The sequence below is a fragment of the Microsporum canis genome, genomic scaffold, assembly GCF_000151145.1.
Source record: "Microsporum canis CBS 113480 supercont1.4 genomic scaffold, whole genome shotgun sequence".
Classification (NCBI taxonomy): Eukaryota; Fungi; Ascomycota; class Eurotiomycetes; order Onygenales; family Arthrodermataceae; genus Microsporum; species Microsporum canis.
The window spans coordinates 2,284,902-2,306,903 of record NW_003299166.1 but is presented as its reverse complement, the minus strand read 5'-3'; the positions used below and the strand labels follow the sequence as shown (position 1 = coordinate 2,306,903).

At 49.3% G+C, this 22,002-nt stretch overlaps 9 protein-coding genes across 9 annotated transcripts in view; 5 read left to right on the top strand and 4 right to left on the bottom strand.

The window, feature by feature from the left end:
• Nucleotides 1–1,891, bottom strand: part of MCYG_04839 (transcription initiation factor TFIID subunit 4) — a gene marked incomplete at both ends in the record, with an annotated part of 2,628 nt that extends 737 nt beyond the window's left edge. Inside the window, one exon of the mRNA XM_002847056.1 lies at nucleotides 7–1,891. Coding sequence (XP_002847102.1) covers nucleotides 7–1,891 — 1,885 coding nt within the window. The remainder of the gene's footprint in view (nucleotides 1–6) is intronic.
• A 564-nt stretch (nucleotides 1,892–2,455) lies between these two features.
• Nucleotides 2,456–2,911, bottom strand: MCYG_04838 (histone h4; the record flags this gene model as incomplete). Its single annotated transcript, XM_002847055.1, has 3 exons — nucleotides 2,456–2,530; nucleotides 2,579–2,854; nucleotides 2,901–2,911. 3 exons carry the CDS (start codon nucleotides 2,908–2,910, stop codon nucleotides 2,505–2,507), a joined length of 312 nt encoding a protein of 103 aa, XP_002847101.1.
• Nucleotides 2,912–3,495: 584 nt separating this feature from the next.
• On the top strand, nucleotides 3,496–4,008 carry MCYG_04837 (histone H3; the record flags this gene model as incomplete). The annotated part of the gene is made up of 3 exons (XM_002847054.1): nucleotides 3,496–3,520; nucleotides 3,570–3,677; nucleotides 3,731–4,008. The coding sequence occupies 3 exons, from the start codon at nucleotides 3,496–3,498 to the stop codon at nucleotides 4,006–4,008; spliced, it is 411 nt and encodes a 136-aa protein (XP_002847100.1).
• A 323-nt stretch (nucleotides 4,009–4,331) lies between these two features.
• MCYG_04836 (conserved hypothetical protein) lies at nucleotides 4,332–5,285 on the top strand (the record flags this gene model as incomplete). Its single annotated transcript, XM_002847053.1, has 2 exons — nucleotides 4,332–4,840; nucleotides 4,916–5,285. The coding sequence occupies 2 exons, from the start codon at nucleotides 4,332–4,334 to the stop codon at nucleotides 5,283–5,285; spliced, it is 879 nt and encodes a 292-aa protein (XP_002847099.1).
• A 146-nt stretch (nucleotides 5,286–5,431) lies between these two features.
• MCYG_04835 (conserved hypothetical protein) lies at nucleotides 5,432–7,280 on the top strand (the record flags this gene model as incomplete). Its single annotated transcript, XM_002847052.1, has 2 exons — nucleotides 5,432–5,720; nucleotides 5,806–7,280. 2 exons carry the CDS (start codon nucleotides 5,432–5,434, stop codon nucleotides 7,278–7,280), a joined length of 1,764 nt encoding a protein of 587 aa, XP_002847098.1.
• Nucleotides 7,281–8,368: 1,088 nt separating this feature from the next.
• MCYG_04834 (uncharacterized protein) lies at nucleotides 8,369–9,007 on the top strand (the record flags this gene model as incomplete). The annotated part of the gene is made up of 3 exons (XM_002847051.1): nucleotides 8,369–8,460; nucleotides 8,578–8,654; nucleotides 8,766–9,007. The coding sequence occupies 3 exons, from the start codon at nucleotides 8,369–8,371 to the stop codon at nucleotides 9,005–9,007; spliced, it is 411 nt and encodes a 136-aa protein (XP_002847097.1).
• Nucleotides 9,008–9,661: 654 nt separating this feature from the next.
• Nucleotides 9,662–12,187, bottom strand: MCYG_04833 (ChAPs family protein; the record flags this gene model as incomplete). Its single annotated transcript, XM_002847050.1, has 7 exons — nucleotides 9,662–9,829; nucleotides 9,890–10,258; nucleotides 10,318–11,291; nucleotides 11,356–11,636; nucleotides 11,693–11,817; nucleotides 11,897–12,029; nucleotides 12,165–12,187. The coding sequence occupies 7 exons, from the start codon at nucleotides 12,185–12,187 to the stop codon at nucleotides 9,662–9,664; spliced, it is 2,073 nt and encodes a 690-aa protein (XP_002847096.1).
• A 403-nt stretch (nucleotides 12,188–12,590) lies between these two features.
• On the top strand, nucleotides 12,591–18,769 carry MCYG_04832 (conserved hypothetical protein; the record flags this gene model as incomplete). Its single annotated transcript, XM_002847049.1, has 6 exons — nucleotides 12,591–15,643; nucleotides 15,702–16,814; nucleotides 16,866–17,091; nucleotides 17,152–17,307; nucleotides 17,359–17,658; nucleotides 17,714–18,769. 6 exons carry the CDS (start codon nucleotides 12,591–12,593, stop codon nucleotides 18,767–18,769), a joined length of 5,904 nt encoding a protein of 1,967 aa, XP_002847095.1.
• Nucleotides 18,770–19,157: 388 nt separating this feature from the next.
• Nucleotides 19,158–21,861, bottom strand: MCYG_04831 (kinesin family protein; the record flags this gene model as incomplete). The annotated part of the gene is made up of 6 exons (XM_002847048.1): nucleotides 19,158–19,486; nucleotides 19,543–19,603; nucleotides 19,675–20,208; nucleotides 20,268–20,395; nucleotides 20,457–21,465; nucleotides 21,526–21,861. The coding sequence occupies 6 exons, from the start codon at nucleotides 21,859–21,861 to the stop codon at nucleotides 19,158–19,160; spliced, it is 2,397 nt and encodes a 798-aa protein (XP_002847094.1).
• Between the last annotated feature and the right edge of the window lie 141 nt (nucleotides 21,862–22,002).

Genomic DNA, 22,002 nt, shown 5'->3' with positions numbered 1-22,002 from the left:
GGCCACTGGGAGCGGCGACTGGAGCGTGGTCGGGGCTGGGGTCCGTAGACAGACTGGCGCTGGCGGCTGGCAGCTGTCTCTCTTCGACGGTAGGGATCTGCACGCTGTCTGGGACGACCATTGAGGCACGTAGCATGGCATAGAAACGAGGCGGCCTGGTGGCCTGTTCTGCTCCCGTCTGCCCTTGCGCCCCTTGTTGCGACTGTCCTTGCGTCTGGGGCTGTTGCTGCTGTCCATCAAAGACGATGGTGTTTCGTCGAGCTACCAACCCCGGACCGGCGTTGCCGTAGTATGACGTAGGCCCGGCGACTGCAGAGGCGGGTCTGGGAAGAGTAGCGTGCGAAGTAGCCCTGCGAGTAACCGCAGCAGTGGCCGGACGAGGGTTGGCAGCCATAGAAGCCGATCGTTGAGCAACAGGGATCTGGCGGTCGAGGCTTGACGTACTTGCGGACGCAGCTAGATTCTGCACAACAGGGGTCACAGCAGGGATGGCAGCAGGAATCGCCATAGTGGTAGTAGTAGTAGTAGTAGTAGTGGGAGCAGCAGGACCAAGAACAGGAGTGGTGCAGGTGGCACCGTAGTACGAATGACTTCTGGCAGCCATGGCGGACGGTCGACGAGCAACAGCAGCACCAGCACCAGCAGCAGGAGGGAGCCTGTCTAGACTGGCGGAGCTAGCTGAAGCAACTGGATTGGAACTGGAGTAGGCGTGGTACGACTTGTTGTTGATATTCCCAGCAGCAGCAGACATGGGCCGAGCAGCGGTAGAAATAGTTGGTCGTAGAGTCGGAGTTGGAGCTGCAGATGCCGGGCCAGGGGGAACCTGGCAATCTGGGCTGGTAGAGCTGGACGGAGCTGGTACCGGGACGGCAGTGGCCGGACTAGAGCTGGAGAACGCATGGTAGGCCTCGTTCCTTATAGCCGCGGGTCTCGGTCGAGCGGCGGGAGAGACAGCGGCGGTGACAGGAGCCGTGACAGCAGCCGTGACAGCAGTGGTGACAGCAGCTGCGACAGCACTAGCGGACGCAGGGGGAGGAGAAGGAGGACGTCGCGTGGGAGCCGGAATGACAGGCTGTTGCATTTGTCCATTGACGGCCTGACCCTGGTCGAGGCTGGAGGAGCTGGCCGATGCGGCAGGGCTGGCAGCTGCTGGGCTGGCGGCCACCGGGCTCGAGTTGGAATAGGCATGGTACGAGTCCTTCCTGACGGCCGTACAGATTGGTCGGGGAGCAGCAGTGGCCCTTCGAACAGCTGAGACGGCCTGGTACGCCTGACGGTCTACCGGACTCGAGTTCGAGTGAAACGACTCGTTTCTGGCCGCAGACGACATCGGGCGAGCAGCAACCGTACGAGCCTGTCGGATACCAGCAGCGGAACCGCCACCGACAGCGACAGAGGCCGGCCTGTCGAGACTGGAGTTGCTGCGGGACGCAAGCGGCCTGCCATTGGAAAAGGAGAAAGTGTCGCTCCTGAAGGTCGAGGCAGCAGACGAGGCGGCGGTCGAGGCAGCAGAGACGGAGGCCTGTCTGTCTACCGCACCAGGGGTAGGCAGGTTGTTGACGAGCGAGTGCAGCGACTGGAAGCTGCCGATGGAAGGCAGATAGACGGGCTCATCCTCCGGCAGCTCGTCGCTGATGTTGTTGCTGCTGATGTTGCTGATGTTGCTAAGACTCGCACCGGGCGAGTAGGCCTGAAACTGTCCGTCTGCGGTCTTCCTCTGGCCGTCCTGGCTGTAGTATCTCGCCTGGCGGTGCTCGGGGGAGTTGAGGTCGTAGTAGCCCTGGTAGACTCCCTCCTGCGTCTGCTGCGTCTGGTCCTGGGTATGCTGGCGGTCCTTTGGCCTGGTACCGCGAATATACTGGCTCCCTCTTGACGCTGAGCGAGACTGCATCTTCCTGTCTTCTCTTTTCACCAGGTATTCGTCTGCTCACTGAGGATGTGTCTCGGGGGTCCTCCGTATAAAAGGCCGCCAGGTTAATATAAATAAAGCCCCTATGGAAGCGAGCTTTTTTGAGGCGAGCAGGGAATTAGATTAAATTCCCAGGTCCACATCCACCTCCTCGAGCGAGAGAAGAGGAGCAGAGCAGAGCAGAGCGTGAAACGGGCCCTGAAACAGCGTGAAACGAGCGTGGTCGAGCGAGTGAATAAACGAGAGACAAGACATCGACTCGCTTGGTCGATGAAGACGACAAAGACAGGATGAAAGAAGACAAAAAAAGAAGACAGGATAAAAAAGAAAGACGTTACACCGTGTCTGAGGGCGTGACCAGTCAGTATCCAGGAAAAAGCAATGTTTTCTCTACCTGAAGAGGAAAAGATTTGAAGTATCTGAAGTAATGAAAAATGGTATATTTCATATTGGCCAGCGCAGCAGCCGGCAGTCATAACCGCCTAGGCGAGTATAATACAGACTCCATTAAAAGCAAGAGAAGAAGAAACAAGCAGAAACCCCAGAACCGATTTAACCCCGTAATATGAAGAAACCCAGCCCGTCATAAATGCATCTAACCACCGAAACCATAGAGGGTGCCTGGACCAGTCAGTACGTAATGGATACAGGAGAAGAGGATCGACTTACGGCCCTGGCGCTTGAGAGCGTAGACGACGTCGAGGGAGGTGACTGTCTTGCGCTTGGCGTGCTCGGTGTAGGTGACGGCGTCACGGATGACAGACTCGAGGAAGGACTTGAGGACGTTGCGGGTCTCGCCGTAGATCATGGCAGAGATACGCTTGACACCGCCACGACGGGCGAGACGACGGATGGCCGGCTTGGTGATGCCGTGGATGTTGTCGCGGAGGATCTTGCGATGGCGTTTGGCACCTCCTTTGCCGAGTCCCTTTCCTCCCTTGCCGCCTGCTGCTGTCAGCGTGTGTCTGGTCTACGGAAGCAGTGCACTTACGTCCAGTCATGTTGGTGAGATGTAGTAGATGTAGTATGAGTAGATGTAGTATGAGTAGATGTAGTATGAGTGTGTATGTGTGTGAGTGTGAGTGTCTGTAGAGTGTGTGTGAGTGTGAGTGAGTGAGTCTTTTCTACTTCTGGCGCGTCGTGGTTGATCTGGCAGGCAGCCAATCAGCGTCGAGGATCAGGATCACTAAGCAGATCAACCAGATCAAGCGAGTTGATGAAGACGAAGACGACGAAGAAGACGGAGATGAAGGCGACGACGGCGAGGAAGAAGCTGATCCAGCAGGGCAAAAGGGCAGAGAAGGCCGTCTCTGTCGCCCGTCGACGGCCTCACCGGCTCGCCCGCCCGCGCAGCCCCAGATCAGCCTCCAGATCACTTCTTCATCAACCGCTGAGATCAACTTCTTGCTGAGATCAACCGGCTGCTTATGTCATCGCACCCGCCAAGCTTCTGCCTACAAATACTTCTTTTCTTCCCCTCAAAGCCTCGTTTTTCTTCATCCACAACATCATCGCCAGCATCAGCTCGTCCACTTCAGCTCTACTTCCACTCTACTTCTACATCTCAGTGAGAACCAACTGTCAAAATGGCCAGAACCAAGCAGACTGCCCGTACGTGTCCTGACTTCGCTGCCCGCCCGACCTCACTGACCCATCGCAGGTAAATCCACCGGAGGCAAGGTCCCTCGCAAGCACATCGCTTCCAAGGCCGCCCGCAAGGCCGCCCCAACCACCGGAGGTGTCAAGAAGTCCCGCCGCTACAAGCCAGGTTTGTCTCTTATATGTATATATATATATATATATGTATGCTGACGTGCGCAGGAACCGTCGCCCTCCGTGAGATTCGTCGCTACCAGAAGTCCACCGAGCTGCTCATCCGCAAGCTCCCCTTCCAGCGTCTCGTCCGTGAAATCTCCCAGGACTTCAAGACCGATCTCCGCTTCCAGTCCTCTGCCATCGGTGCTCTCCAGGAGTCCGTCGAGGCCTACCTCGTCTCCCTCTTCGAAGACACCAACCTCTGCGCCATCCACGCCCGCCGTGTCACCATCCAGCAGAAGGACATCCACCTCGCCCGTCGTCTGCGCGGCGAGCGTTCTTAGATTCCTTTTCAATCACTCTTCTTATGACACGGTCTGGGGGTTCATGTTTTTAAACTTGTTTTCTGTGGCACGGACAAATGGGTTTGGTCAGCGGCGTTTTTAACCTGTTTCTTTTCTGTTTCTCTTAACTACTGCTGTGTATAATATCCAGTCTGCCTGATACATGGTGGCTGAGGACGTAGCCTGATCTTAATCGACTTGACTTCTGCGTCTACCTCTGCTCGTAACGTGTCACTTGTATTCAGTAACGCGCGGCTGACTCGGGTTATTCCGGGTGGTTTTCCATTTTTTCACTCGACTCACAACAACATGAGCAGCACAAGATGATACGCCAACGGCTACGGCTTCTGGCTTTTGCCCGCCAGTCACGCGCCTTCAGCAGGTCTGTCCTGCTCGCGGAACCCAGAAAGACAGACACTGCACCAGCATCAGCATCAGCGTCAGCATCAGCATCACCATCACCATCAGCACCCGCACCAGCATCACCATCACCATCACCATCACCATCAGCAGCACCAGCACCCGCACCAGCACCAGCACCAGCACCCGCACCAGCACCAGCATCACTATCAGTACCGACCCTCTTCTCGCGCATCCAGGCCTCCCCCCTCGGCCGCGCCCTGCTCTGGTACGGCGACAAGCAGAAGAAGAGACCCTACTGGACCCAGTTCTGGAGCACCGTCATCATCTTCCTTCTCTCCGACTTTAGCGCCCAGCTGCTCGTCCCCTGGATCACCCACGACGAAGATGCCGACTCCCCCAGCACCTCTACCACTAGTATATGGGACAAGTACGATCCCGTCCGCACCATACGACACGTCAGCATAGGCGGGTTCGTCGCTATACCGAGCTATACATGGTACTCCCACTCCTACTCCCACTCCCACGCCCTATGCTAACGAGATAGGTTCATGTTCGTACACAACAACTTCAACTACGCCTCGAAATTCCTCTCGATCTTCACAAAAGTCGCTCTCTCACAGCTCGTCTACGCGCCCGTCTTCAACGTCTACTTCTTCTCTGCTCAGTCGCTGCTCTCGGGCGCGGGATGGGACGAGACACTGCAGCGCCTCCAGCGGACGTTGCCCGTAAGTATCGTTAACAGCGCAAAGATATGGCCTGCCGTATCCGCGTTTATGTTCTTGTACATCGATCCGGCGTTTAGGGCGATATTCGCCGGCACCATCGCGCTGGGGTGGCAGACCTATCTCTCCTGGCTGAATCAGATGGCTGCCAGAGAGACGGCGGAGAAGATGGAAGGCAAGATGCTTGCGTAGTTTTCGCTTCACAGATATAATCTCGTATAGACGTATTCTTATAGACGTTATTATAGATGATAGATGGATGGCTTGTATATGGGGCGGGTAAAGTGTAACTATAGAAATATCAGGATGGATGCCCATGCAGCCACAACAATACTTGCATGTCTTCCTCCCAAGAACACGGCGAGTTCGAGTTTCTCGACGGCTGGACTAGCGATAGTGACAGTGACGACGGCGAGGCAGACTTCTCGCCCGACGAAGCGCTGCTGCTCAGTGATCTTATCGCGTCTGTCACCGATAAGTATGGCGCAGACGAGGATGCAGAGACACAGACGGACATAGACCAGCCGTCCTCGCCCGTACCTGATATAGAAGACCATGAATACCTGCGTCTGGCGCTGGGAGAGGCGGGTTCTCAACCTGGCTCGTTCGAGGAGTGTCCATGGAGCGGTAAGCCTGCCATCTCTCTGCCTCTATCTCGCTTCTCCTTCATACTGACATGAGCACGGCTGGCTGACGAAGCGTTTGGCTACAGAGACAAGCCAACGGTACAAGAAGCTGTTTCCGCAGCGTAATATAGAACCCAGCGTTGAAAAGGAGGGAGAGAACCCTCCGCAGGAGCAGCATACCTCCTCGCCTCTCGAACGCTTCAGACGACCGCCCAAAAAGGGCCTGTCGGTATCTGACCTCGTTGCCCCCTCCTGGTGCGAGATGCAGTTCTTCTACTCCCTGGCTGAACCCGATCGGAGGAAGAGGACGCCCGCCATGAAGCGCGGGACCGTCGTGCATAGAATACTAGAGAACGAAGTACATGCCTCCGTGCCCGTCGCCGTCGTGTCCAGGGAAGATGTCTGGGCCCTACGCATATGGAACGTTATCTACGGCCTTCGGACGCTGCGGGATACTGGCCTGACGCGAGAGATGGAGGTATGGGGTGTACTGGACGGAGAGATAGTCACGGGCGTGATTGATTTGCTTTCCTTTGAGTGTCCGGATCCAGAACTACGAGACTCGATTGCGGATAAGACGGATTCGGGCGTTCGGTCGACCAGACGTCTTGTTAAGAGGGGGGGCTCGGAAGAGTATTCGTTCTGCCCTCTTGATGGGGAAGAAGAAAGAAGATCAGGCAGTGTGTTGAGCAGCGGCGGCGGCATTTATCTTACAGATGTCAAGACCAGGCTTGCGAGCGGCCGTGGTCTGCCGGGTGTTGAGAGCCCGTCGTTCAAACCTGCGCGGATGCAGCTGCAGCTTTATCACCATCTGCTTTCCCGCCTGATTGACTCGGATGATATAACTATCCATGACATTGCGGAGAGATACTCGCTGAAACCCCATGCACCGCTATCAGATGCCTTCCTGGCCCAAGTAGGCAGTATCAACGACGACTACTTCGATACCGAAGCCTGTTCGTGGACGCAGAGCCAGTCCGACGATGCTGATGATGCTCCGTCCAGTTCGGACGCGAGTACGGCTCGACAGGACTCGTTGACCGTACTGCTTAATCACAACTCCCTTTCTAACCTCTGGGATCTGCTCAAGGAGAACCTCAGACTTACCTTTCTTCAATCTCCAGATGTTCAACCCAGAGCACCGACCCAGGACCAGGGTCAGACACAAACAACTCTCCTCTCACCCTTATTAACAGTAGCATACATGTCTCCCGGCCAGAAAAGGCCAAACTCCCGCTCTCCATCCCCAGCTACAGAGACGGAGACAGACACAGCCACGGATGCAGGTGTGGAAGCAGATGAAGACACGCCAACCCCTACGCAGCAGGGACACGGGTACATACCCCAAGGCACACAGTCGTTCGTCTTTGATCCGCAGTCATTATACCCCTATCTAGCCCATGGTATCAGCTGGTGGCGAGGCAGGAGGCCTGCACAAGGCATTCCCGTCTCCCAGGCCTGGAAGTGTCGGACATGCGACTTTAACGAAACATGTAGTTGGCGCCGGGAGAAGTTTGAACAGCATATGCAGAGAATCCAGGATAGAAAGGGTGCGGAGTGATCAATGTTTGTAGATATTCAATTTACGTAGGATACACAATGTAGCTCTTTGATCATGGCTTGAACCCACCTTGTATATTAGGTATCACGATGCGTAGAATATAACTACGGTGCAGGTAAGTAGTCTGGTTCCTCTCTTTCATATTCCAAGGCAACAGTGTCATTCTCAATCAATTTGACCTGCAGTTACATAACTTCAAACCTCTAGAAATACGTCCTGCATTCCACCTCAAAGGAATAAAGATACATTGTTTGATCAGCGTAGCACACACATGATATCGCAGGCCTTGAGAAATCAACTAGGGTAGCTAGGATGTCAATCAGATATTTTAAACACGTTGAATCCGACATAAGCTGACATTTTGATATACTCGCGAAAGATCAGGCGAAAATCAAATATATCGACATGTCGAGCAAACATGCATACGAGATTAATCCCTGCAGCCTTGCAATGCTTTGCCTGTACCTATGCTTATATTCAATTTATACGAAGTCACCACCCAAACATCTATCCCTGAGAGGCGACTTTGAGCATCTTCTTCTCTTCTTGATGCGAGAAGTGACGCGTATCAGAAATACAAACAAAATATACAGTATGGTATTTGTTACAAACCGAGGTAACTGCATGTACCTCATCATATAAATTTAGCAGCAAAATACCTCCTCTTACCCAAGAGCTGACAGATGAGGTATTGTTACGCATCATATTTACAGCATGCCATGGGTCGGCTCGACGCCTTTTTGCGGGCAGATACCCTGTAATACCAGGCAGCGTATGGGACGATACAAGGCTGGTCGGTAACGTCACGTAAGCTCGACGACGCTTCCCCCTTCTTTCGAGAGCTTTTACGTCTTTCTTCCCTTTCGCCCTTTTTTCTTCTCCTTTCTTCTCTTTCTTCCCCGTATCTCGCGCTGTTCTTATGCTCACTGATCCTGAACTCGCGCCCGAAGTGCACAGGTATGGCCCCGTCGAGGTTGATGTTGACAAAAAAACTTCCCCCCTCCTTCGACGACTTATAGATCGTTAACTGGATGACAGCCTTGTCTTGAACGAAATCTGTCTTACAAAACACTCAATTGACACCCACAATGACCACGCGTAAGAGAAGACAAGAAGCCGGTGAAGAGGAGGAGCTCCAGGCCCTTCCAAGTGACCAGAGTGACGAGGAGGAGGAGGAAGAGTAAGTCTTTTGCCCTCTGCCTTTCCCCAGATGGTGGCGGGGGGGTGGTGGACGTTGCCGTTAGGTAGAACTGTAGTGTGAATGTGGCATCGATGCTGACATCTTGATCCTGCTTAGGTTTGATGACGAATCTGATTTCGAAGGAGAGGATTCAGAGGATAACGAAGATGAAGAGCCTGCTGAAGAGCCAGAGCGTACGTTACATCATCTTGATACTCTTTAACGCACCTTTTTCTTCATTCAAGTCATCCACCTCTGTTGCCGGAAGGACAAAACACGTATGCTAACCCGAGTATTTTCAACAGCATCAGCTAAACGACGTAAAACCTCTCGAACTTCGGCAAAAAAGGCTCCTGTAGACGATGATGAGGAAGAAGAGGAGGAGGAAGAGGAAGAGGAAGAACAGGGAGAAGAAGAAGGGGACGAGGGAAAGGAAGAGGAAGAAGGAGATGATGAAGAGAAGGATGGTGATGGCGAAGAAGACGACGAGGAGGCTGAGAAGGCTGCCTCGGCTAAGAAAGCAGGTGAAGAGGAAGAAGAAGAATAAAGGATATAACAAAGATATTCATTTGTACGAGAATATGGAATGGTAAAACTGGACCCGGATATCATGAAATTTACTTGAAAACAAAAAAGATAGACGTGGAAACTCGCATAACCGTCAAAGCAGATCTCACTTTTTTTTCTGAGGCACGCGACACTGGGTATCTTTTTGATATGGGCTCTTTGTATTCAGGTTCTCTTAAACTTGTCTTTAATCATACTGTCTTGATCATGGCAAGACGTCATAATGCCCATACACGGACTTCATGGACTTCCAACGTCAAGAGAAAGAAAACGAATGAAGAGAAACGAACAAAAATAAAATAACCGATTTCTATATTTACAAGATTTAATTCGAGTACGGATTTATATCGCCCCACACCTCTGCCGTGGCATTTTATTTATTTTTTCTTACTATGGCCTTGCATGGCCAATGAGATCTCGATAGGTTGGTTAGGTAGAAGTTGCATCAGGGGCTGCATTCCAGCGAGGATGAGAGAGAGAGAATACGGCGGACTTTTAAATATCATCGTATCTTACTTTTCATACCTAGCTTGGTTTAGGAGGACAGGCTAATTCAATGCAGACAGGTATCTCTTCTCCCTATTCAGATACGCCCAGGGGGGGTCCTTGTGCATGTATAGGCGTCATGGCCAATCTAGCCGTCGCTTCCACTGCTTCTAAACGTTGCACAGAGCTGGCAGTATTGATGGGTGAGATCCAGTATTGGCTGGGGGAGGTTGGTTGCTTGTACGATACTGCGCACCTTGACGGCGCCTTCTTCCTCGATCAGTTTGCGGATGATATATAAGAGTTCAGGCGAGAACTGGGTTTACAAGTTAGCTATCCTGATATAGCAAGAATAGTTAAGATATGTAGGACATACTTCAGAGTACCACCTATATTGCCACGCGATCAACCTGATCAACGCGTTCAGCATTCCTCTTGTATCGTTCTGTCGTTCATATAGCTTCAGGATGCCTTTCAGCGCCTTTGGAGAAAATCGGACGGATAGACAGTATTTATATGCCTCGATTGCCTCCGGTAGGTGATGGAGTCGCTCCGCAAGCTCCCCGAGTATCTCCCATTCTGATGGAGATTTCTTATAGTCGAGTGACTGTTGACGGGACTGCGCCATCTCAGAACGCCAGATGGTATAGACGCGCAGGTCTTCATAGAGGACCATAAATAGGTTATCTAGCCAGCGCTCACAGAGGCGTTTGTTGTGGAATTGAGAGTAGGAGTGGGAGTTTTCCTGCTGGTTTTCCAGTTAGTACATCGAAAAGCGTATAATTTAACAGTAGAAGGGCATACGTCGTCATTGCCAGACTTGACAACCTCTGAAGCCATAGTCTGATTAGGCCTTTCGATTCCATGGTGTTCAGAGGATTTTTTGGGTTCGCCCTCCCCATTCCCGTTTTGCTCGGACGTTTCATCACTCCCGTTCCCGTTACCGTTTTCAGACTTCCCATCGTCTTCAGTCCCGGTCGCTTCACTTGCGCCGTCATGTAGAGCTACCGTGCTGGCATTGTGAGTGTTGCTTCCTGGCCGTGCTGCCGTCTGCCGTTCAACCCTATACTCTTCCTCCATGACGAACACTTCACTTCTGATTTTCAGAAGCTGATCCCACCCAATGCTCGCAGCTATCTTAGTCAACAGACTATATGCTTTGAGGAATGTACCCTGATAATTTCCTGCATGGAGTTTCCGCAGTGTAGGATGTACCATGTCATGGGGCCCGCCTTCTTTGGGCTGACCTTCATCAATCTCGTCCAGCATGCTTTCAGGAAGGACTGGAAGAATTATGCGGGATGGTTGTGGCATCCGTGGAGAGTCTCGATCCTGGTAGTTGAACATGGGACAGGAGTTCAACGTTAGTAGAGCCAGGTCCCATTTCTCAAGACTGACATATACCTCTGCTAGACGGATCCAGGAACTGAACTCGCTTGGTGCTGCGGTCACACTGCGTTTTGCGCATTCGAGTGCCATTTCATGCTCACCTTTACTCTGGCAGAATGCCGCCTGGCAATCTAAAAGCGCATAGTCCATTGGAATGTCCTTGAGAGCATCATGCATTAACCGGACTGCCTGCACTTCCTCATCCGCAGATATCAGAACACGCGCAAGAAGTGACGAAACCTCTACTTCCCGAGCTCGGAGCTTTTCGAAAAGATTAATTCCAGATACGTATCGCCCAGTGGTATTGATATATTTCAAAAGACCGGCGGTAAGGTGGTTAGTGACGGTGTTAGGAACCTGTGTTTCGGGGTCAGAGCTAAGTTGTCGGCCTATTAATGGGGGAATCGTTAGCAGCATGGACACACAACGACAGAAATGCGCAGGTTATCGAACCGTTGAAAAAGAGCTTCTCCGCAGCATCTAAGAATTTGTGTTCCATCTCAGTGTTCGTGATGGGATTGAATCTCCTCACACCCACAATCTTCTTAATAGCATCCCCACTCCCGTCATCTGCGTAAGAATATGATCTGAGCACACCACACACGAATGTCTCTAGCCATAATGCTTCGGTTGCGACACGTTTATCTCCTCGCTCATCGATGCAGTAGCTCTCCAAACTGCCGGGAATCTTCACTTCAACTCTCATATCTACATGAGAGAATGCATTGTAGCAGCTTTCGGGGTAGGTCAGCGTTTATATCGTATCATCGAGGGAGCTGTAGATGCGCACCAGTATATTCCCGCAACCACTTTATGTTGTTTGTCAACCGGTGAGTAGGTAAGAGTATTCACGTATGCCGCTAAACTGGCAGATGAGGACGCATCTACGCCCGTTACATGGTGGTAGACTCCGGTCTAAGACTCGATCACGTTATTAGTGAAAAAGGGCCCAGCAAGAAGGCAGCCACAGCTAATAAGGAGTGGCACATCAAACCTGACTATTTGGAGCAGATTTCGACTGCTTCACCAGGTGAACAAGATCTGGAGGGCCAAGTTCTCTCAGGTTCTGTAGGGATTCGGTGCGGGCATCTATGGAAGAATAGAGAGTGTCATCTTCCTCGATCAGCCTGTTTCGATGCAATCATTGTTAACATATAAGCCATAGAAACACTCCTGGATGTCATTCCCATAGTAGGATAATGGGTGATAGCTCAACTGAAAGAAAGCTTAGCATGAAAGCTGGTCAAAGCAATGCCACTTACTCCGGAACAGCTGGCGAAACCATAGCTATCGCCTAGTTACCTGAATGCTGAACAAGAAATAAAGAGAAATGGACGCTTGAGCAGCAGAATTGAATGAATTTCTCCAGTACAGTAAATTGATTAAAAAGACATAATGAAGCTGGACTTAACAGAAAGATGGCTTAATATTGAACTGCTTCAAATAAAAAGTGGCCGTTGTTGCTTTTGGCTTCTCTTACGCATTCACGTTCTGTACCATGCCTGATTGGGAAGTTCGCGACAACCCAAGCTTCTTCTCTGCAAACTCCTGACTTAATATCAACAACTCCGGTTATCATGGTCTCTGTGTTGATAACACTCACAACTCCCCTCACAATAGCCTCACTTTAATCCGCTGCTCTATATCGTATCCTTTATACCCTGGAGACATAGCTGGTCAGGCTGACCATGTCTACTTTTGCAGCTCTGAATATAGAGGCAGATGAGACCCCAGAGGAGGAAATCGATGACACACGCGAGATTCAAATAGAAGAAGCCCTTAAGCTATACCAAACTGCGCTCAAACTTCATTCTCAAGGGCCAAAGCATTACAAAGAAGCCGCAGAAGCGTATGACGCGCTCTTCAAGTCGGAGATATTCAAGTTTCCGCAATACGCAGACCTGGGAGCCGCCATATCAGAAGACGAATATATAGAAGAAGTTGACGGGCCATCTGCTGTGTCAATTGCTGCCGCGGATGAAGCAGAAACCGCTGCTAGTGCTCTACCACAAACATTATATTTGTCATATAAAAACTATGGCCAGTTCTTGCTCGACACGGTTAGATATGCCTGGGAGCAAGGCGGAGACTTGGCTGATACGGCGTCTTCTACTGAATCAGCTATCAGACACTTTGCGGATGCACTGGAGCGCGATGATTCTGACCTTGAGCTCTGGAGGAAGTGTGCTAGGGTTGGAGATGCCTTGAGAAGCCACCGGATCTTGAGATTCTGCCTGGAGAGTGTCTTTGAAGGGAACGGGGACGGTATAGATGATGGCTTTGAGCAACTGGGAATCGAGCAAGCTGGGGCTGTAGGCGACTTACGGAAATTCTTTACTGCTCTCCACGACCCGGTCTCGCTCGCACAGCTTCCGCATAAACAGCCGAGGCGAGCTCTGCTTAATTTTTTGCAGAGACAGATAGATCCATTCCCATATCTCCCTTCTGCTTTAAAGCAGTTGAATGGTGGCTCTATTTCCTGTAGACTGGGCCTTCCAGCTACAAAACATCATACCATCACCCCGACCACCAACAGCTGGGCAGCACTAGGTGAAAAGATCCTCGAGCTGCTGAGCGGAGATGGCCTAGGCCAGGACACTGTCGGGGTGCAGGGGACCATGAAAATTTGCCTGCCAGATTCAGATGTCGCGATGACCTCACCTGCGGCAACTCTTCCAATTATACAAGGCCGTAGGTCGTCTAAGCATAGGAACTCCATAATAGCAGATTCGGGTGATCCCGAAGAAAACACGGCGAATGAGTCTATGCCAACGGCTGACGAAAACACCGACCCTAAAGAGGATGAAAAAGCCGATGGAAAGACTGACGGTGACACCAATAAAGAACAAGAAGACGAGAAGACGGTCGACAAGGACAGAGAAGAGACGGAGAAACCGAATGAACTAGTCGATGAGACGGAAGCGAGGCCGGGCCCCCAAACAAGGAAACGGTCTTCGGCTTCAATAGTCAATGAGGAACCGACAGACGGAGGGAGAACAAAGAGCAAGCGTATACGAGCGCGAGAGTCAATTGCCGATACACAAGCGCAGCCAGAGGAGGTTATCTTTGACCAAACAAGATATTTTGAAGACCGGCTCGAGATCTACACTCATGCTGATGAGTGGATGTTCAGCACTGCCAACAGCCTGTTTTCAAAGTTTGGTGTTGAGGAACTCGGGAGTGTCGACCAAATAAAGCAGATGCTCGCTCCTACTGGCTCCGGCCAAAATACTACGGAAAGCTCACCCGAATCTCTGGCTGTACATGACTTGAGGCACATAATTGAGAACTGGAATGATGGACTTAGTAAAGTGGCACTACACAGCGATATATTTGCGGACACCCAGGATGGGTTAAAAGGCGTGAAGAAGTCCGGCCTTAGTGTCTTCCTTGAGCATTCCAAACAAGTTGGCGCAAAGGCGGAACGGGAAGGGGATCTGGTCGATGACCAAGGTTTGGAGCAATTTGCAAATAATATTAACGCTAGCAACCTAACCATGCAAGAGGTGGCTTTCAAGTGGCTTGAAAAGTACCTTAAGCCGGACCTACAGTCTCTTGGGCATGATATATCTACTGTGACGGACTCTATTTATGCAACTCAGCAGATGTGCCAAAGTGCACGAGATACCCTTACTCAAATACTACTTCGATTAGATGGATTTGTCTATAGCAGACTGAGGGAATTTGCTCTAAACCTTGAGAGAAAGATCCTCTCGAGTGCCCATGAAACGCCTTATTCATTCACACCAGATGATCTTATTGCCGTGGAGATGTCACAGAGCATCTATGAATTGCATCTGGACATATATGACTCGATTGTCTGCCAAAACGAGAAGAACCAGGATGCCGCCATCCTTCAGCAAGATAGGCTAAGCCGATGGAGGTCACTCACACACGGCTACATTAGCTACTACCTCGATCTTTGTATCGTGGACCATCGACAAACTGCGATGGTATTACGACATCTATGGGCCACCACTTTCCACGAAAATATGTTAGATGATCAAAAGGGAGACTATGTTTTACTCTGCCTCGGTGATATTCGACGTGCTTTAGTGTCATTAGGAGACCCGGTTATAACCTTGGTGAATAATAACACAATGCCAGAAATTTCAACCGCCGCAATTGACCAAGAGGTATCTCGTCTTCGGGCGATGAGTTTCTTTACCGACATTTTTGGCTCCGGAAATGATGACCTGGTACATCTGATTGAAACCATCGAGCCTGTTTTAGACCCGTCTGCGGTACGGTATACGGATGAAAATGGTAATATATCTGAAGAGGCTAAGCCGTCAACAACGACCCAGAACTTGATCGACTTCCTGAATCAGGGTGATGCGACTCTTAAATTGTTTTTGTGGCGCCGTCTTCGCGAAGCCTATGACTCCATTGACTATCCAACAAAGGTCGTCTCCTGCCATCTTCGAAGTCTAGAAGCAGTTGTTCAGGAACTGAACCGCCCTGCACGCACCCAACTTCCAGTCAATGAACGGCGGTCTAGCCTGCTTAAATGGCTAAAATTGTCAGATGATATACTTACCAGTGTGATGAGAAGAGTGGTTAACAAACCAGAAGTTTCTTTTGAATGTTTCGACTGGAACCATCTCCAGATTTCTATGTCCTCTCTCGCCCGTCTATCTAGAATTCTCCAGTCTTTTGCCCTTTACGAGGATGGGGTTCGTGTTGGCCAGATTACACCTGCCGATATTCGCCCTGCATCAACTGCGAAGTCCCTAGAGCAGTCAGGATAACTACGCAGCTGTTTGTGAGATATGGATTGTACAGTATACCCTTTTAAGAGAGGGTATTAATCAGAATAATGAATTGTTTGATACCCCTTTGGATGACCGCATACACTTCTTACGCTCGATTCACAATGCACTTGGACTCCGTTCATATTGCAAATACCCGAAAAACCTGTTCGTTAAACTCATGAGAGATGAACTTTTGACGCTTAAAACCGACGACGTTTACGAAGATGATCTTGCGCAAGTACTATACGACCTATACAAGTTCAAGTTTTCACCGCATTTGGATGTTTCGTTTGATCATGGCTGCCCATATGAGACTCTTGATCAGGAAATAGCTCTAAAATTAGTTGATTTTACTCTTACCCAAACGAAACGAATAGATATCAAAGATTACCTGAAATCTGATTTGAAAACGACAGTTGATGCGCTGCAAAGACAAATAGGACTGATGGGCAAGTCAGAGCTAGCCACCCCTCTCAACAAGAGAATTTTATCAAAGTTTTTGAAAACTCCAATAAATCCCCTAGAGCTTTTCCGCTCTGTGCAAGGAGTCAGTGGACTATCTATGATTCCGGTTTATTCAAAGAGTTCTGATCTTGCCGACAAAGGCTGGTTTACCTTCCTCGGATCAGCAGCTCTCGCCAAATTTCGAGCTCAAAAGAAGGTTGGTCCTACCCCGACTGAGGATTTGGACCTTGCTGCTACACTCTTCCGTCATGACTTGGAACACGGAAAGGATCGATGGGAATCATGGTATCAGCTTGCCCAAGTTTATGATCTACGGCTTGAGGAAGAAATCGCTTGGTCTGCGGAAAAAATTAACAACGACCGGGAGGATCTTGCAACTGTGGAGCGAAGGGCCATCCACGCATATTCTATGGCTGTTGCAACCGCAGTCCAAACAGCTGACTTGAAACCTGACGAAAAGAAGCAGATATCCGACTTATATACAGAGTTTGGTCTTCGAGTCTATGCATCCACCAGAGATCCGCTGTCCATGGGTGCCTTTGATGTAACTGCATTCATGAGACACTTTAGCAGCGGCGCAGATCAGAGAATGTATGAAGGGAAGCCGTTTAGTGCCATGAAACCATTCTCTGCTTGGTACTTTGCTAGTTATCTCTTCCACAGAGCAATGAAGGACCGCCCAATGAATTGGAGGTAAGTTATTATTCTACATGTTCGTTGCACGATATTAATCATTCTCTCTAGAAACCATTATATGTTCAGCAAATGCCTGTGGAAGATGTACTGCAGTAATGATCCACTAAAGGAGCGATATAAGCCGATCGAACCTGCAGACATTTTGGATTCATTGACGGATGCTATTGATGTTCTTCCCAAGAAGAAAGACGGCCGATCGTCTGAGCCGATATTAGAACCACACTTTAAACTTGTTTCACTCACCCACAAGCTTGTCCGGCGAGGTGATCTAGAGGTAAGTCTAAATAATACATTCCGAGCAGATATCAGGACTATTGACTAAAAACTGCAAAAGCCAAAGGATGCCAGTGAGAAGCTACTTGCCACTCCATGGGCCCGAGGGCTATCACTAGCAACAGATATGGAATCCTGGAAACCATTCATTTTAGGCGTACTAAAGCAATTGCAGAATGCTGATAAGTCTAATTGGCATCACCGTATTGTTGCAAGGGTTTGTTCAATCAATAGATGTTTACATAGGCTAGTGCTAATCTTGCCATAGGCTGCCCATATTATCTATGACGACTCAAAGGATAGAGAAGCTGCAATTGCAGCGAAGAATGATCTTACCCAGCATATTTTCACCAAGACCATGACTGTACAGGTCTGGCGACCGGAAAATGAAAGAGCTGGACGACATTTCGTCTATACTACTCGATATGTTTACTTTTTTGTGCAGTTATTGGATCAACTTGATGACCGTGCGAACCTAGATATGTTAGTCCGTCGTGTGAGGCGAAAGGTTAACGATTATTTGAACTTCCCTAAGCTCTGGGAAGATACGTGCGCCACATATATCAAGGTATTTAAACGGGCCCTTGCGCTTTTAATCATTATACTTGCTAACATCCATATAGTTACTCCGCCGTGCAGGCAACATACCGGAAGGGAAAGAAGATACTATTTTCAAAGGGGTCAGCCTCGATGACTTTACCCTTTACTCCGGCCGTCTAGATACTTGGTGCCAAAACCCAGCCAAGGAAGATATTCCCACAATTGAATTGCTGCGGGATGCAGTGGAGCTGAAAAAATTGAATGGAACAATTATAAAGTCTGGCATGTTTGATGACCTCGTTGCCGATATATATGCCCAGTTATATGAAAAGACATTACCACAGTTTGTCGAGCAAGTTGCTGGGGAGGAGAATCGAGAGCGAATGAAGGTAGATCATTTGCTTATGCCAGGTGAATCAGCCGATGGAACTGAAACACCGCCAGCTTTGACTTCTGTTCAGGCACCAGCACCTAGGCTTCGTGCCAAAGGGGTAACACGGAAAGAGGTGCAGAAAAAATCCGACGCCATTGCCGCAAAAGCGCCACGTCCTGCCCCCAAACCTGCAAAACCTGCTGAAGACGAGGCCAAACAAGCACAGACAGAGCAGCAATCTACTGATCAGCAAACAGGCAATGATACTGCAGCTGATCCAGCTCAGGTTGATAACAAGGAGGATAAAGATAAAGACAATAATGAGGAAGACAAGGATAGGAAGGACGAAGAAGAGAAAGAGGAGAATAACGAGGAAGAGGAAAAGGAAGGGGATGATAATGAAGAAAGAGAAGACAACAACGAGGAGGAGGAAAAGGATGGTGATAATTGTGAGGATAAGGAAGCATCTGTCCCAGACCATAGTGTACACGACACTACGGAAATCGAGAGCGGGCTCAGCGATATCGAAACGGAAACGGCCTCGGGAGATGCTATGAAACCTTCAAGTCCAATGTTCCAGAATCTCCTCAGGGCTCGCATGTCATCACCAAAGGCAGGATCTGAATTATCGACCGTCGTCAGCGCTGATGGCGGTGATAACGACTCGATTCCTACTCCTTCCGTACAGGACACTAAAATGGAGATAGATGCGGAGACTGTAGAGGCAGCAGAGGGATCGGACACGGAGGAACAACAGGAAGACTGAACAGAGTTTATTTATACGAACTGTATTATATACCGGTCATTTATTTTCGGATGGGAATAGCGTTCTTCATATGCTATCGTTTATATTATATCAGCTCCTTTGTAGCATTCTATAGCTTTAATAAACTATATAGTAGAATATAGATGGAGCTAAATCGGGTCGGATGTAATATCAAGTATATTCACTATTATCGATTATTAAACAGTTCTGCAGGTTTTAGTAAACCATAGCTATTCACCTATGTATGTAACCGCATAGAGTTGCGCCCCTGTTTATCAATATTTCCAAGAATCCATATTAAAAAAAGTAATGCTGCAAAAGGGATATACTTAGAAACAAATTAACAGTCGTAAGTCGTTAAATCCCAGGAGTAAAAAGCAAGTCTAGTCTAGTCGTATGTGCCTTCAGGAGCAAGATCCCATTGTCTAGTAGTCAGTTTTTTTGGTTTCCCGGTCTGTGCAAGGGGGCTGGATTTCATGTTGAACTTCTTCATATCTAGCTGTGAATTCTCAATATCGCTTTCGTTAGCAGGGGTAAAGCTGTAATCCATGGAATCGAACCGGCCGGGTATAGTGTTCTTCTTGGACCTAGTTTTCTTTGTTGGAGATCTAGAGAGAAGTTCTCTTTCAAGTAGTTCAATTTTGCGTCGTAATGCATCATTTTCGGCTTCTAACTCGTTTATTCTTTCGACAGAATCAGGTTTAGGATCTTCATGTACTTGAGAGACGTTAGTTCTAGTCCTAGACGACGATATAGGGCTTTTATGAACTCACTTTTAATACCTCGGGAGAGAAGATCAAGTTTCATGTCGAGATGATTCTCATTTCGAGACGACTAAAATATAAATATTAGCATGAGTTTATTAGCATGAGTTGGTCAAAGAACCGGGAGCATTGGTTACTTACCTCTTCTTCCAGAGCTGCTTGCCATCTTCTCCTCTCTTTCTCCATACGCTCTTCCATCTCGGCCCAGCAATCCTCGCGAACTTCTTGCTCGATAAGCAGACATCTCTCTTCGGCAGCTTTCAATTTCAACTCTGCCTCGATCCTCTCAACCTCTTCCTGAGAAAATCTGACAGCCAGTGCATCATATTCATCACTTATGTGAGCAATTTCTAAGGCTGCGAGTTCTAGCTGTTCCTCAAGAGCAGCTTGGGATTTGCTGACAGTAGCAGGTTTTGGCCCTGTCGGGGCCGGGGTTGTCGATAATATCGTGCTAGTTATAGATGGGATTCTTGGAACGGTAACCTCCCTAGCTAGCGCAGAATATCGCAGCATTTGTGAAGTAGCGTTGAAATCCCCGAGGGGGTCAGCCATTACTAGCATGACGGCTCTTTGGGTGTTCCTTGGGTGCGAATTCGATGATGTATGATTTGATGATGGGAATGAATTTGAAAATAGGAGCTCTGTGAGCTTACATTGCCTGAATGGTACGAGTGCCTATCCATCAGCGTTAGATTAATTCTATACTTGATATACAGGAAAGGATGAAGGGTTACCTTATTCCCATCCTGGAGATCGGATTGCATCTGCAGACATTGGCCAAGGTACATCAGACTCTCGTTTATTTTACCTGCTTCTGCGAGCGTTGCTCCCGCAGTTTTTGCGTTTCTTGCTCGCTCAGAGCCTATATAAAACAAAGGTAAGCAAGTATCTAAATATCTGTTCTCATGAAAAAAAGGACGTACCTGCAAGATCAACAATGGTAAAGGCGTTTCCAACCCAGATTTCGTGGCCATGTCTCCTATCTCTGACCTTCCTCTTCACTTCAACACAAAAGAATCCATGACTCCTAGAGCTCACACTGTTACTTTCTGTGCCTGTGACTCTTCGTTCAGTCAGTCCCGTTTCAAGGACCATTAGCGCTTCTTCATATGTTGAGCAAACAACTTTCCGCAAACCGGCAACCACTTTGCGATCGGCTGATCCCTCGGTTGATTTGAAAAGTAACGGTCGTCGACGGTCCTTTTGATTATTGGCAGCTCTCGTTCCGTTAACTTGACTGGCTGGAGAGAGGAGGTCGAAGATTCTGTCGTTATACACCTCGTACATGGATATCAGGACTACGTGCTGGTCGGTTTCGAGGACGGGAATTTTGATATCGCTCGTGTCAGGGTCCTGAGGCAAGATGCTTACTCGAGGAAGATGTGGACGGCGCGAACTGCTTCCTATGAACGAATCCTTGAGACGTACTTTAGTAAAATTCCTTGCAATATTATTTCTATTCCAAAATGGAAGTTGAGAGGGAAGATTTGATGATCTGCATGAGCTCCGTGGAGTGTTATAGCTGGGCTCTTTGTAGCCCAACGGCTGTGTGATAAAAGGGGATGTCTGCGCTTCCCGATACGCCTTCTCAGGCGCTGGGTGTGATGTGTTTGATATATGTATGTTTTTCTGCCATAGTGCTGAGATGATGGGCTGAGATGAGTGGCCTACCATGGGCGTCTGAGATCTAGACATCGGGGTCTGCGCTCTCGAGATTCGACCGCGATCTCCATCACCATAGATGATTTCAAGAAAGTGCTCTGCGGAGTAGAGCTGGGCTTCCGACGAGTCTGATGCGGCGATGGAGTCGAGGAGGGGAACTTCTGCGTCGTCATCTGGGATCTGTATCGTTGACTCGAGGGACCTAAAGATAATATCGAGGGACATCTGTGTTATACCGCGCTGCGTCTTGGATCCCAGGATCGTATGGCTCTAATATCGTATACCGTTAATACCAAAACATTCCAACTCAAGGAGGCTATCGCGACATACCTTCCCACTTCCCGTAACCCCCAGAGTCGCGACGAGACTGTCTCTGTTCTCCAAAAGCACAGCATTGATCAAAGACGGCATGCCAGATTCCTGGAAGACATCTAGCTGTGTAGTTTCTTCCTCGAACACCTTCGTAAAGGCGAACTTCTCGACCGCCCGTTTTCTCGCATCGTTTGGTGGCTGGACGGTAATGTGGGTTGGGAACGATTCATCGCCTTCCGGAGGCTCAATGCACAAAAAGCTCTCTTGTTTGGCATCATGTCTGATTGGCGGGCGCAGTCGCAGATAGACCTGGAACAGCGATGCTTGCCCGTTCGAAGACTTCGGTCGCTCCATGGCCGTGTATGTGTACAGCTCAACCCAGAAAGATGTATTCTCTCCTTTTCTTTTTTCTCTTTCCTTTTTTCCTTTTCTAGTCGACTAAATCTCGACCGTTAAAAGTTGCTTTGTGGTTATTCAGTTATCAAGTGTTGGCGC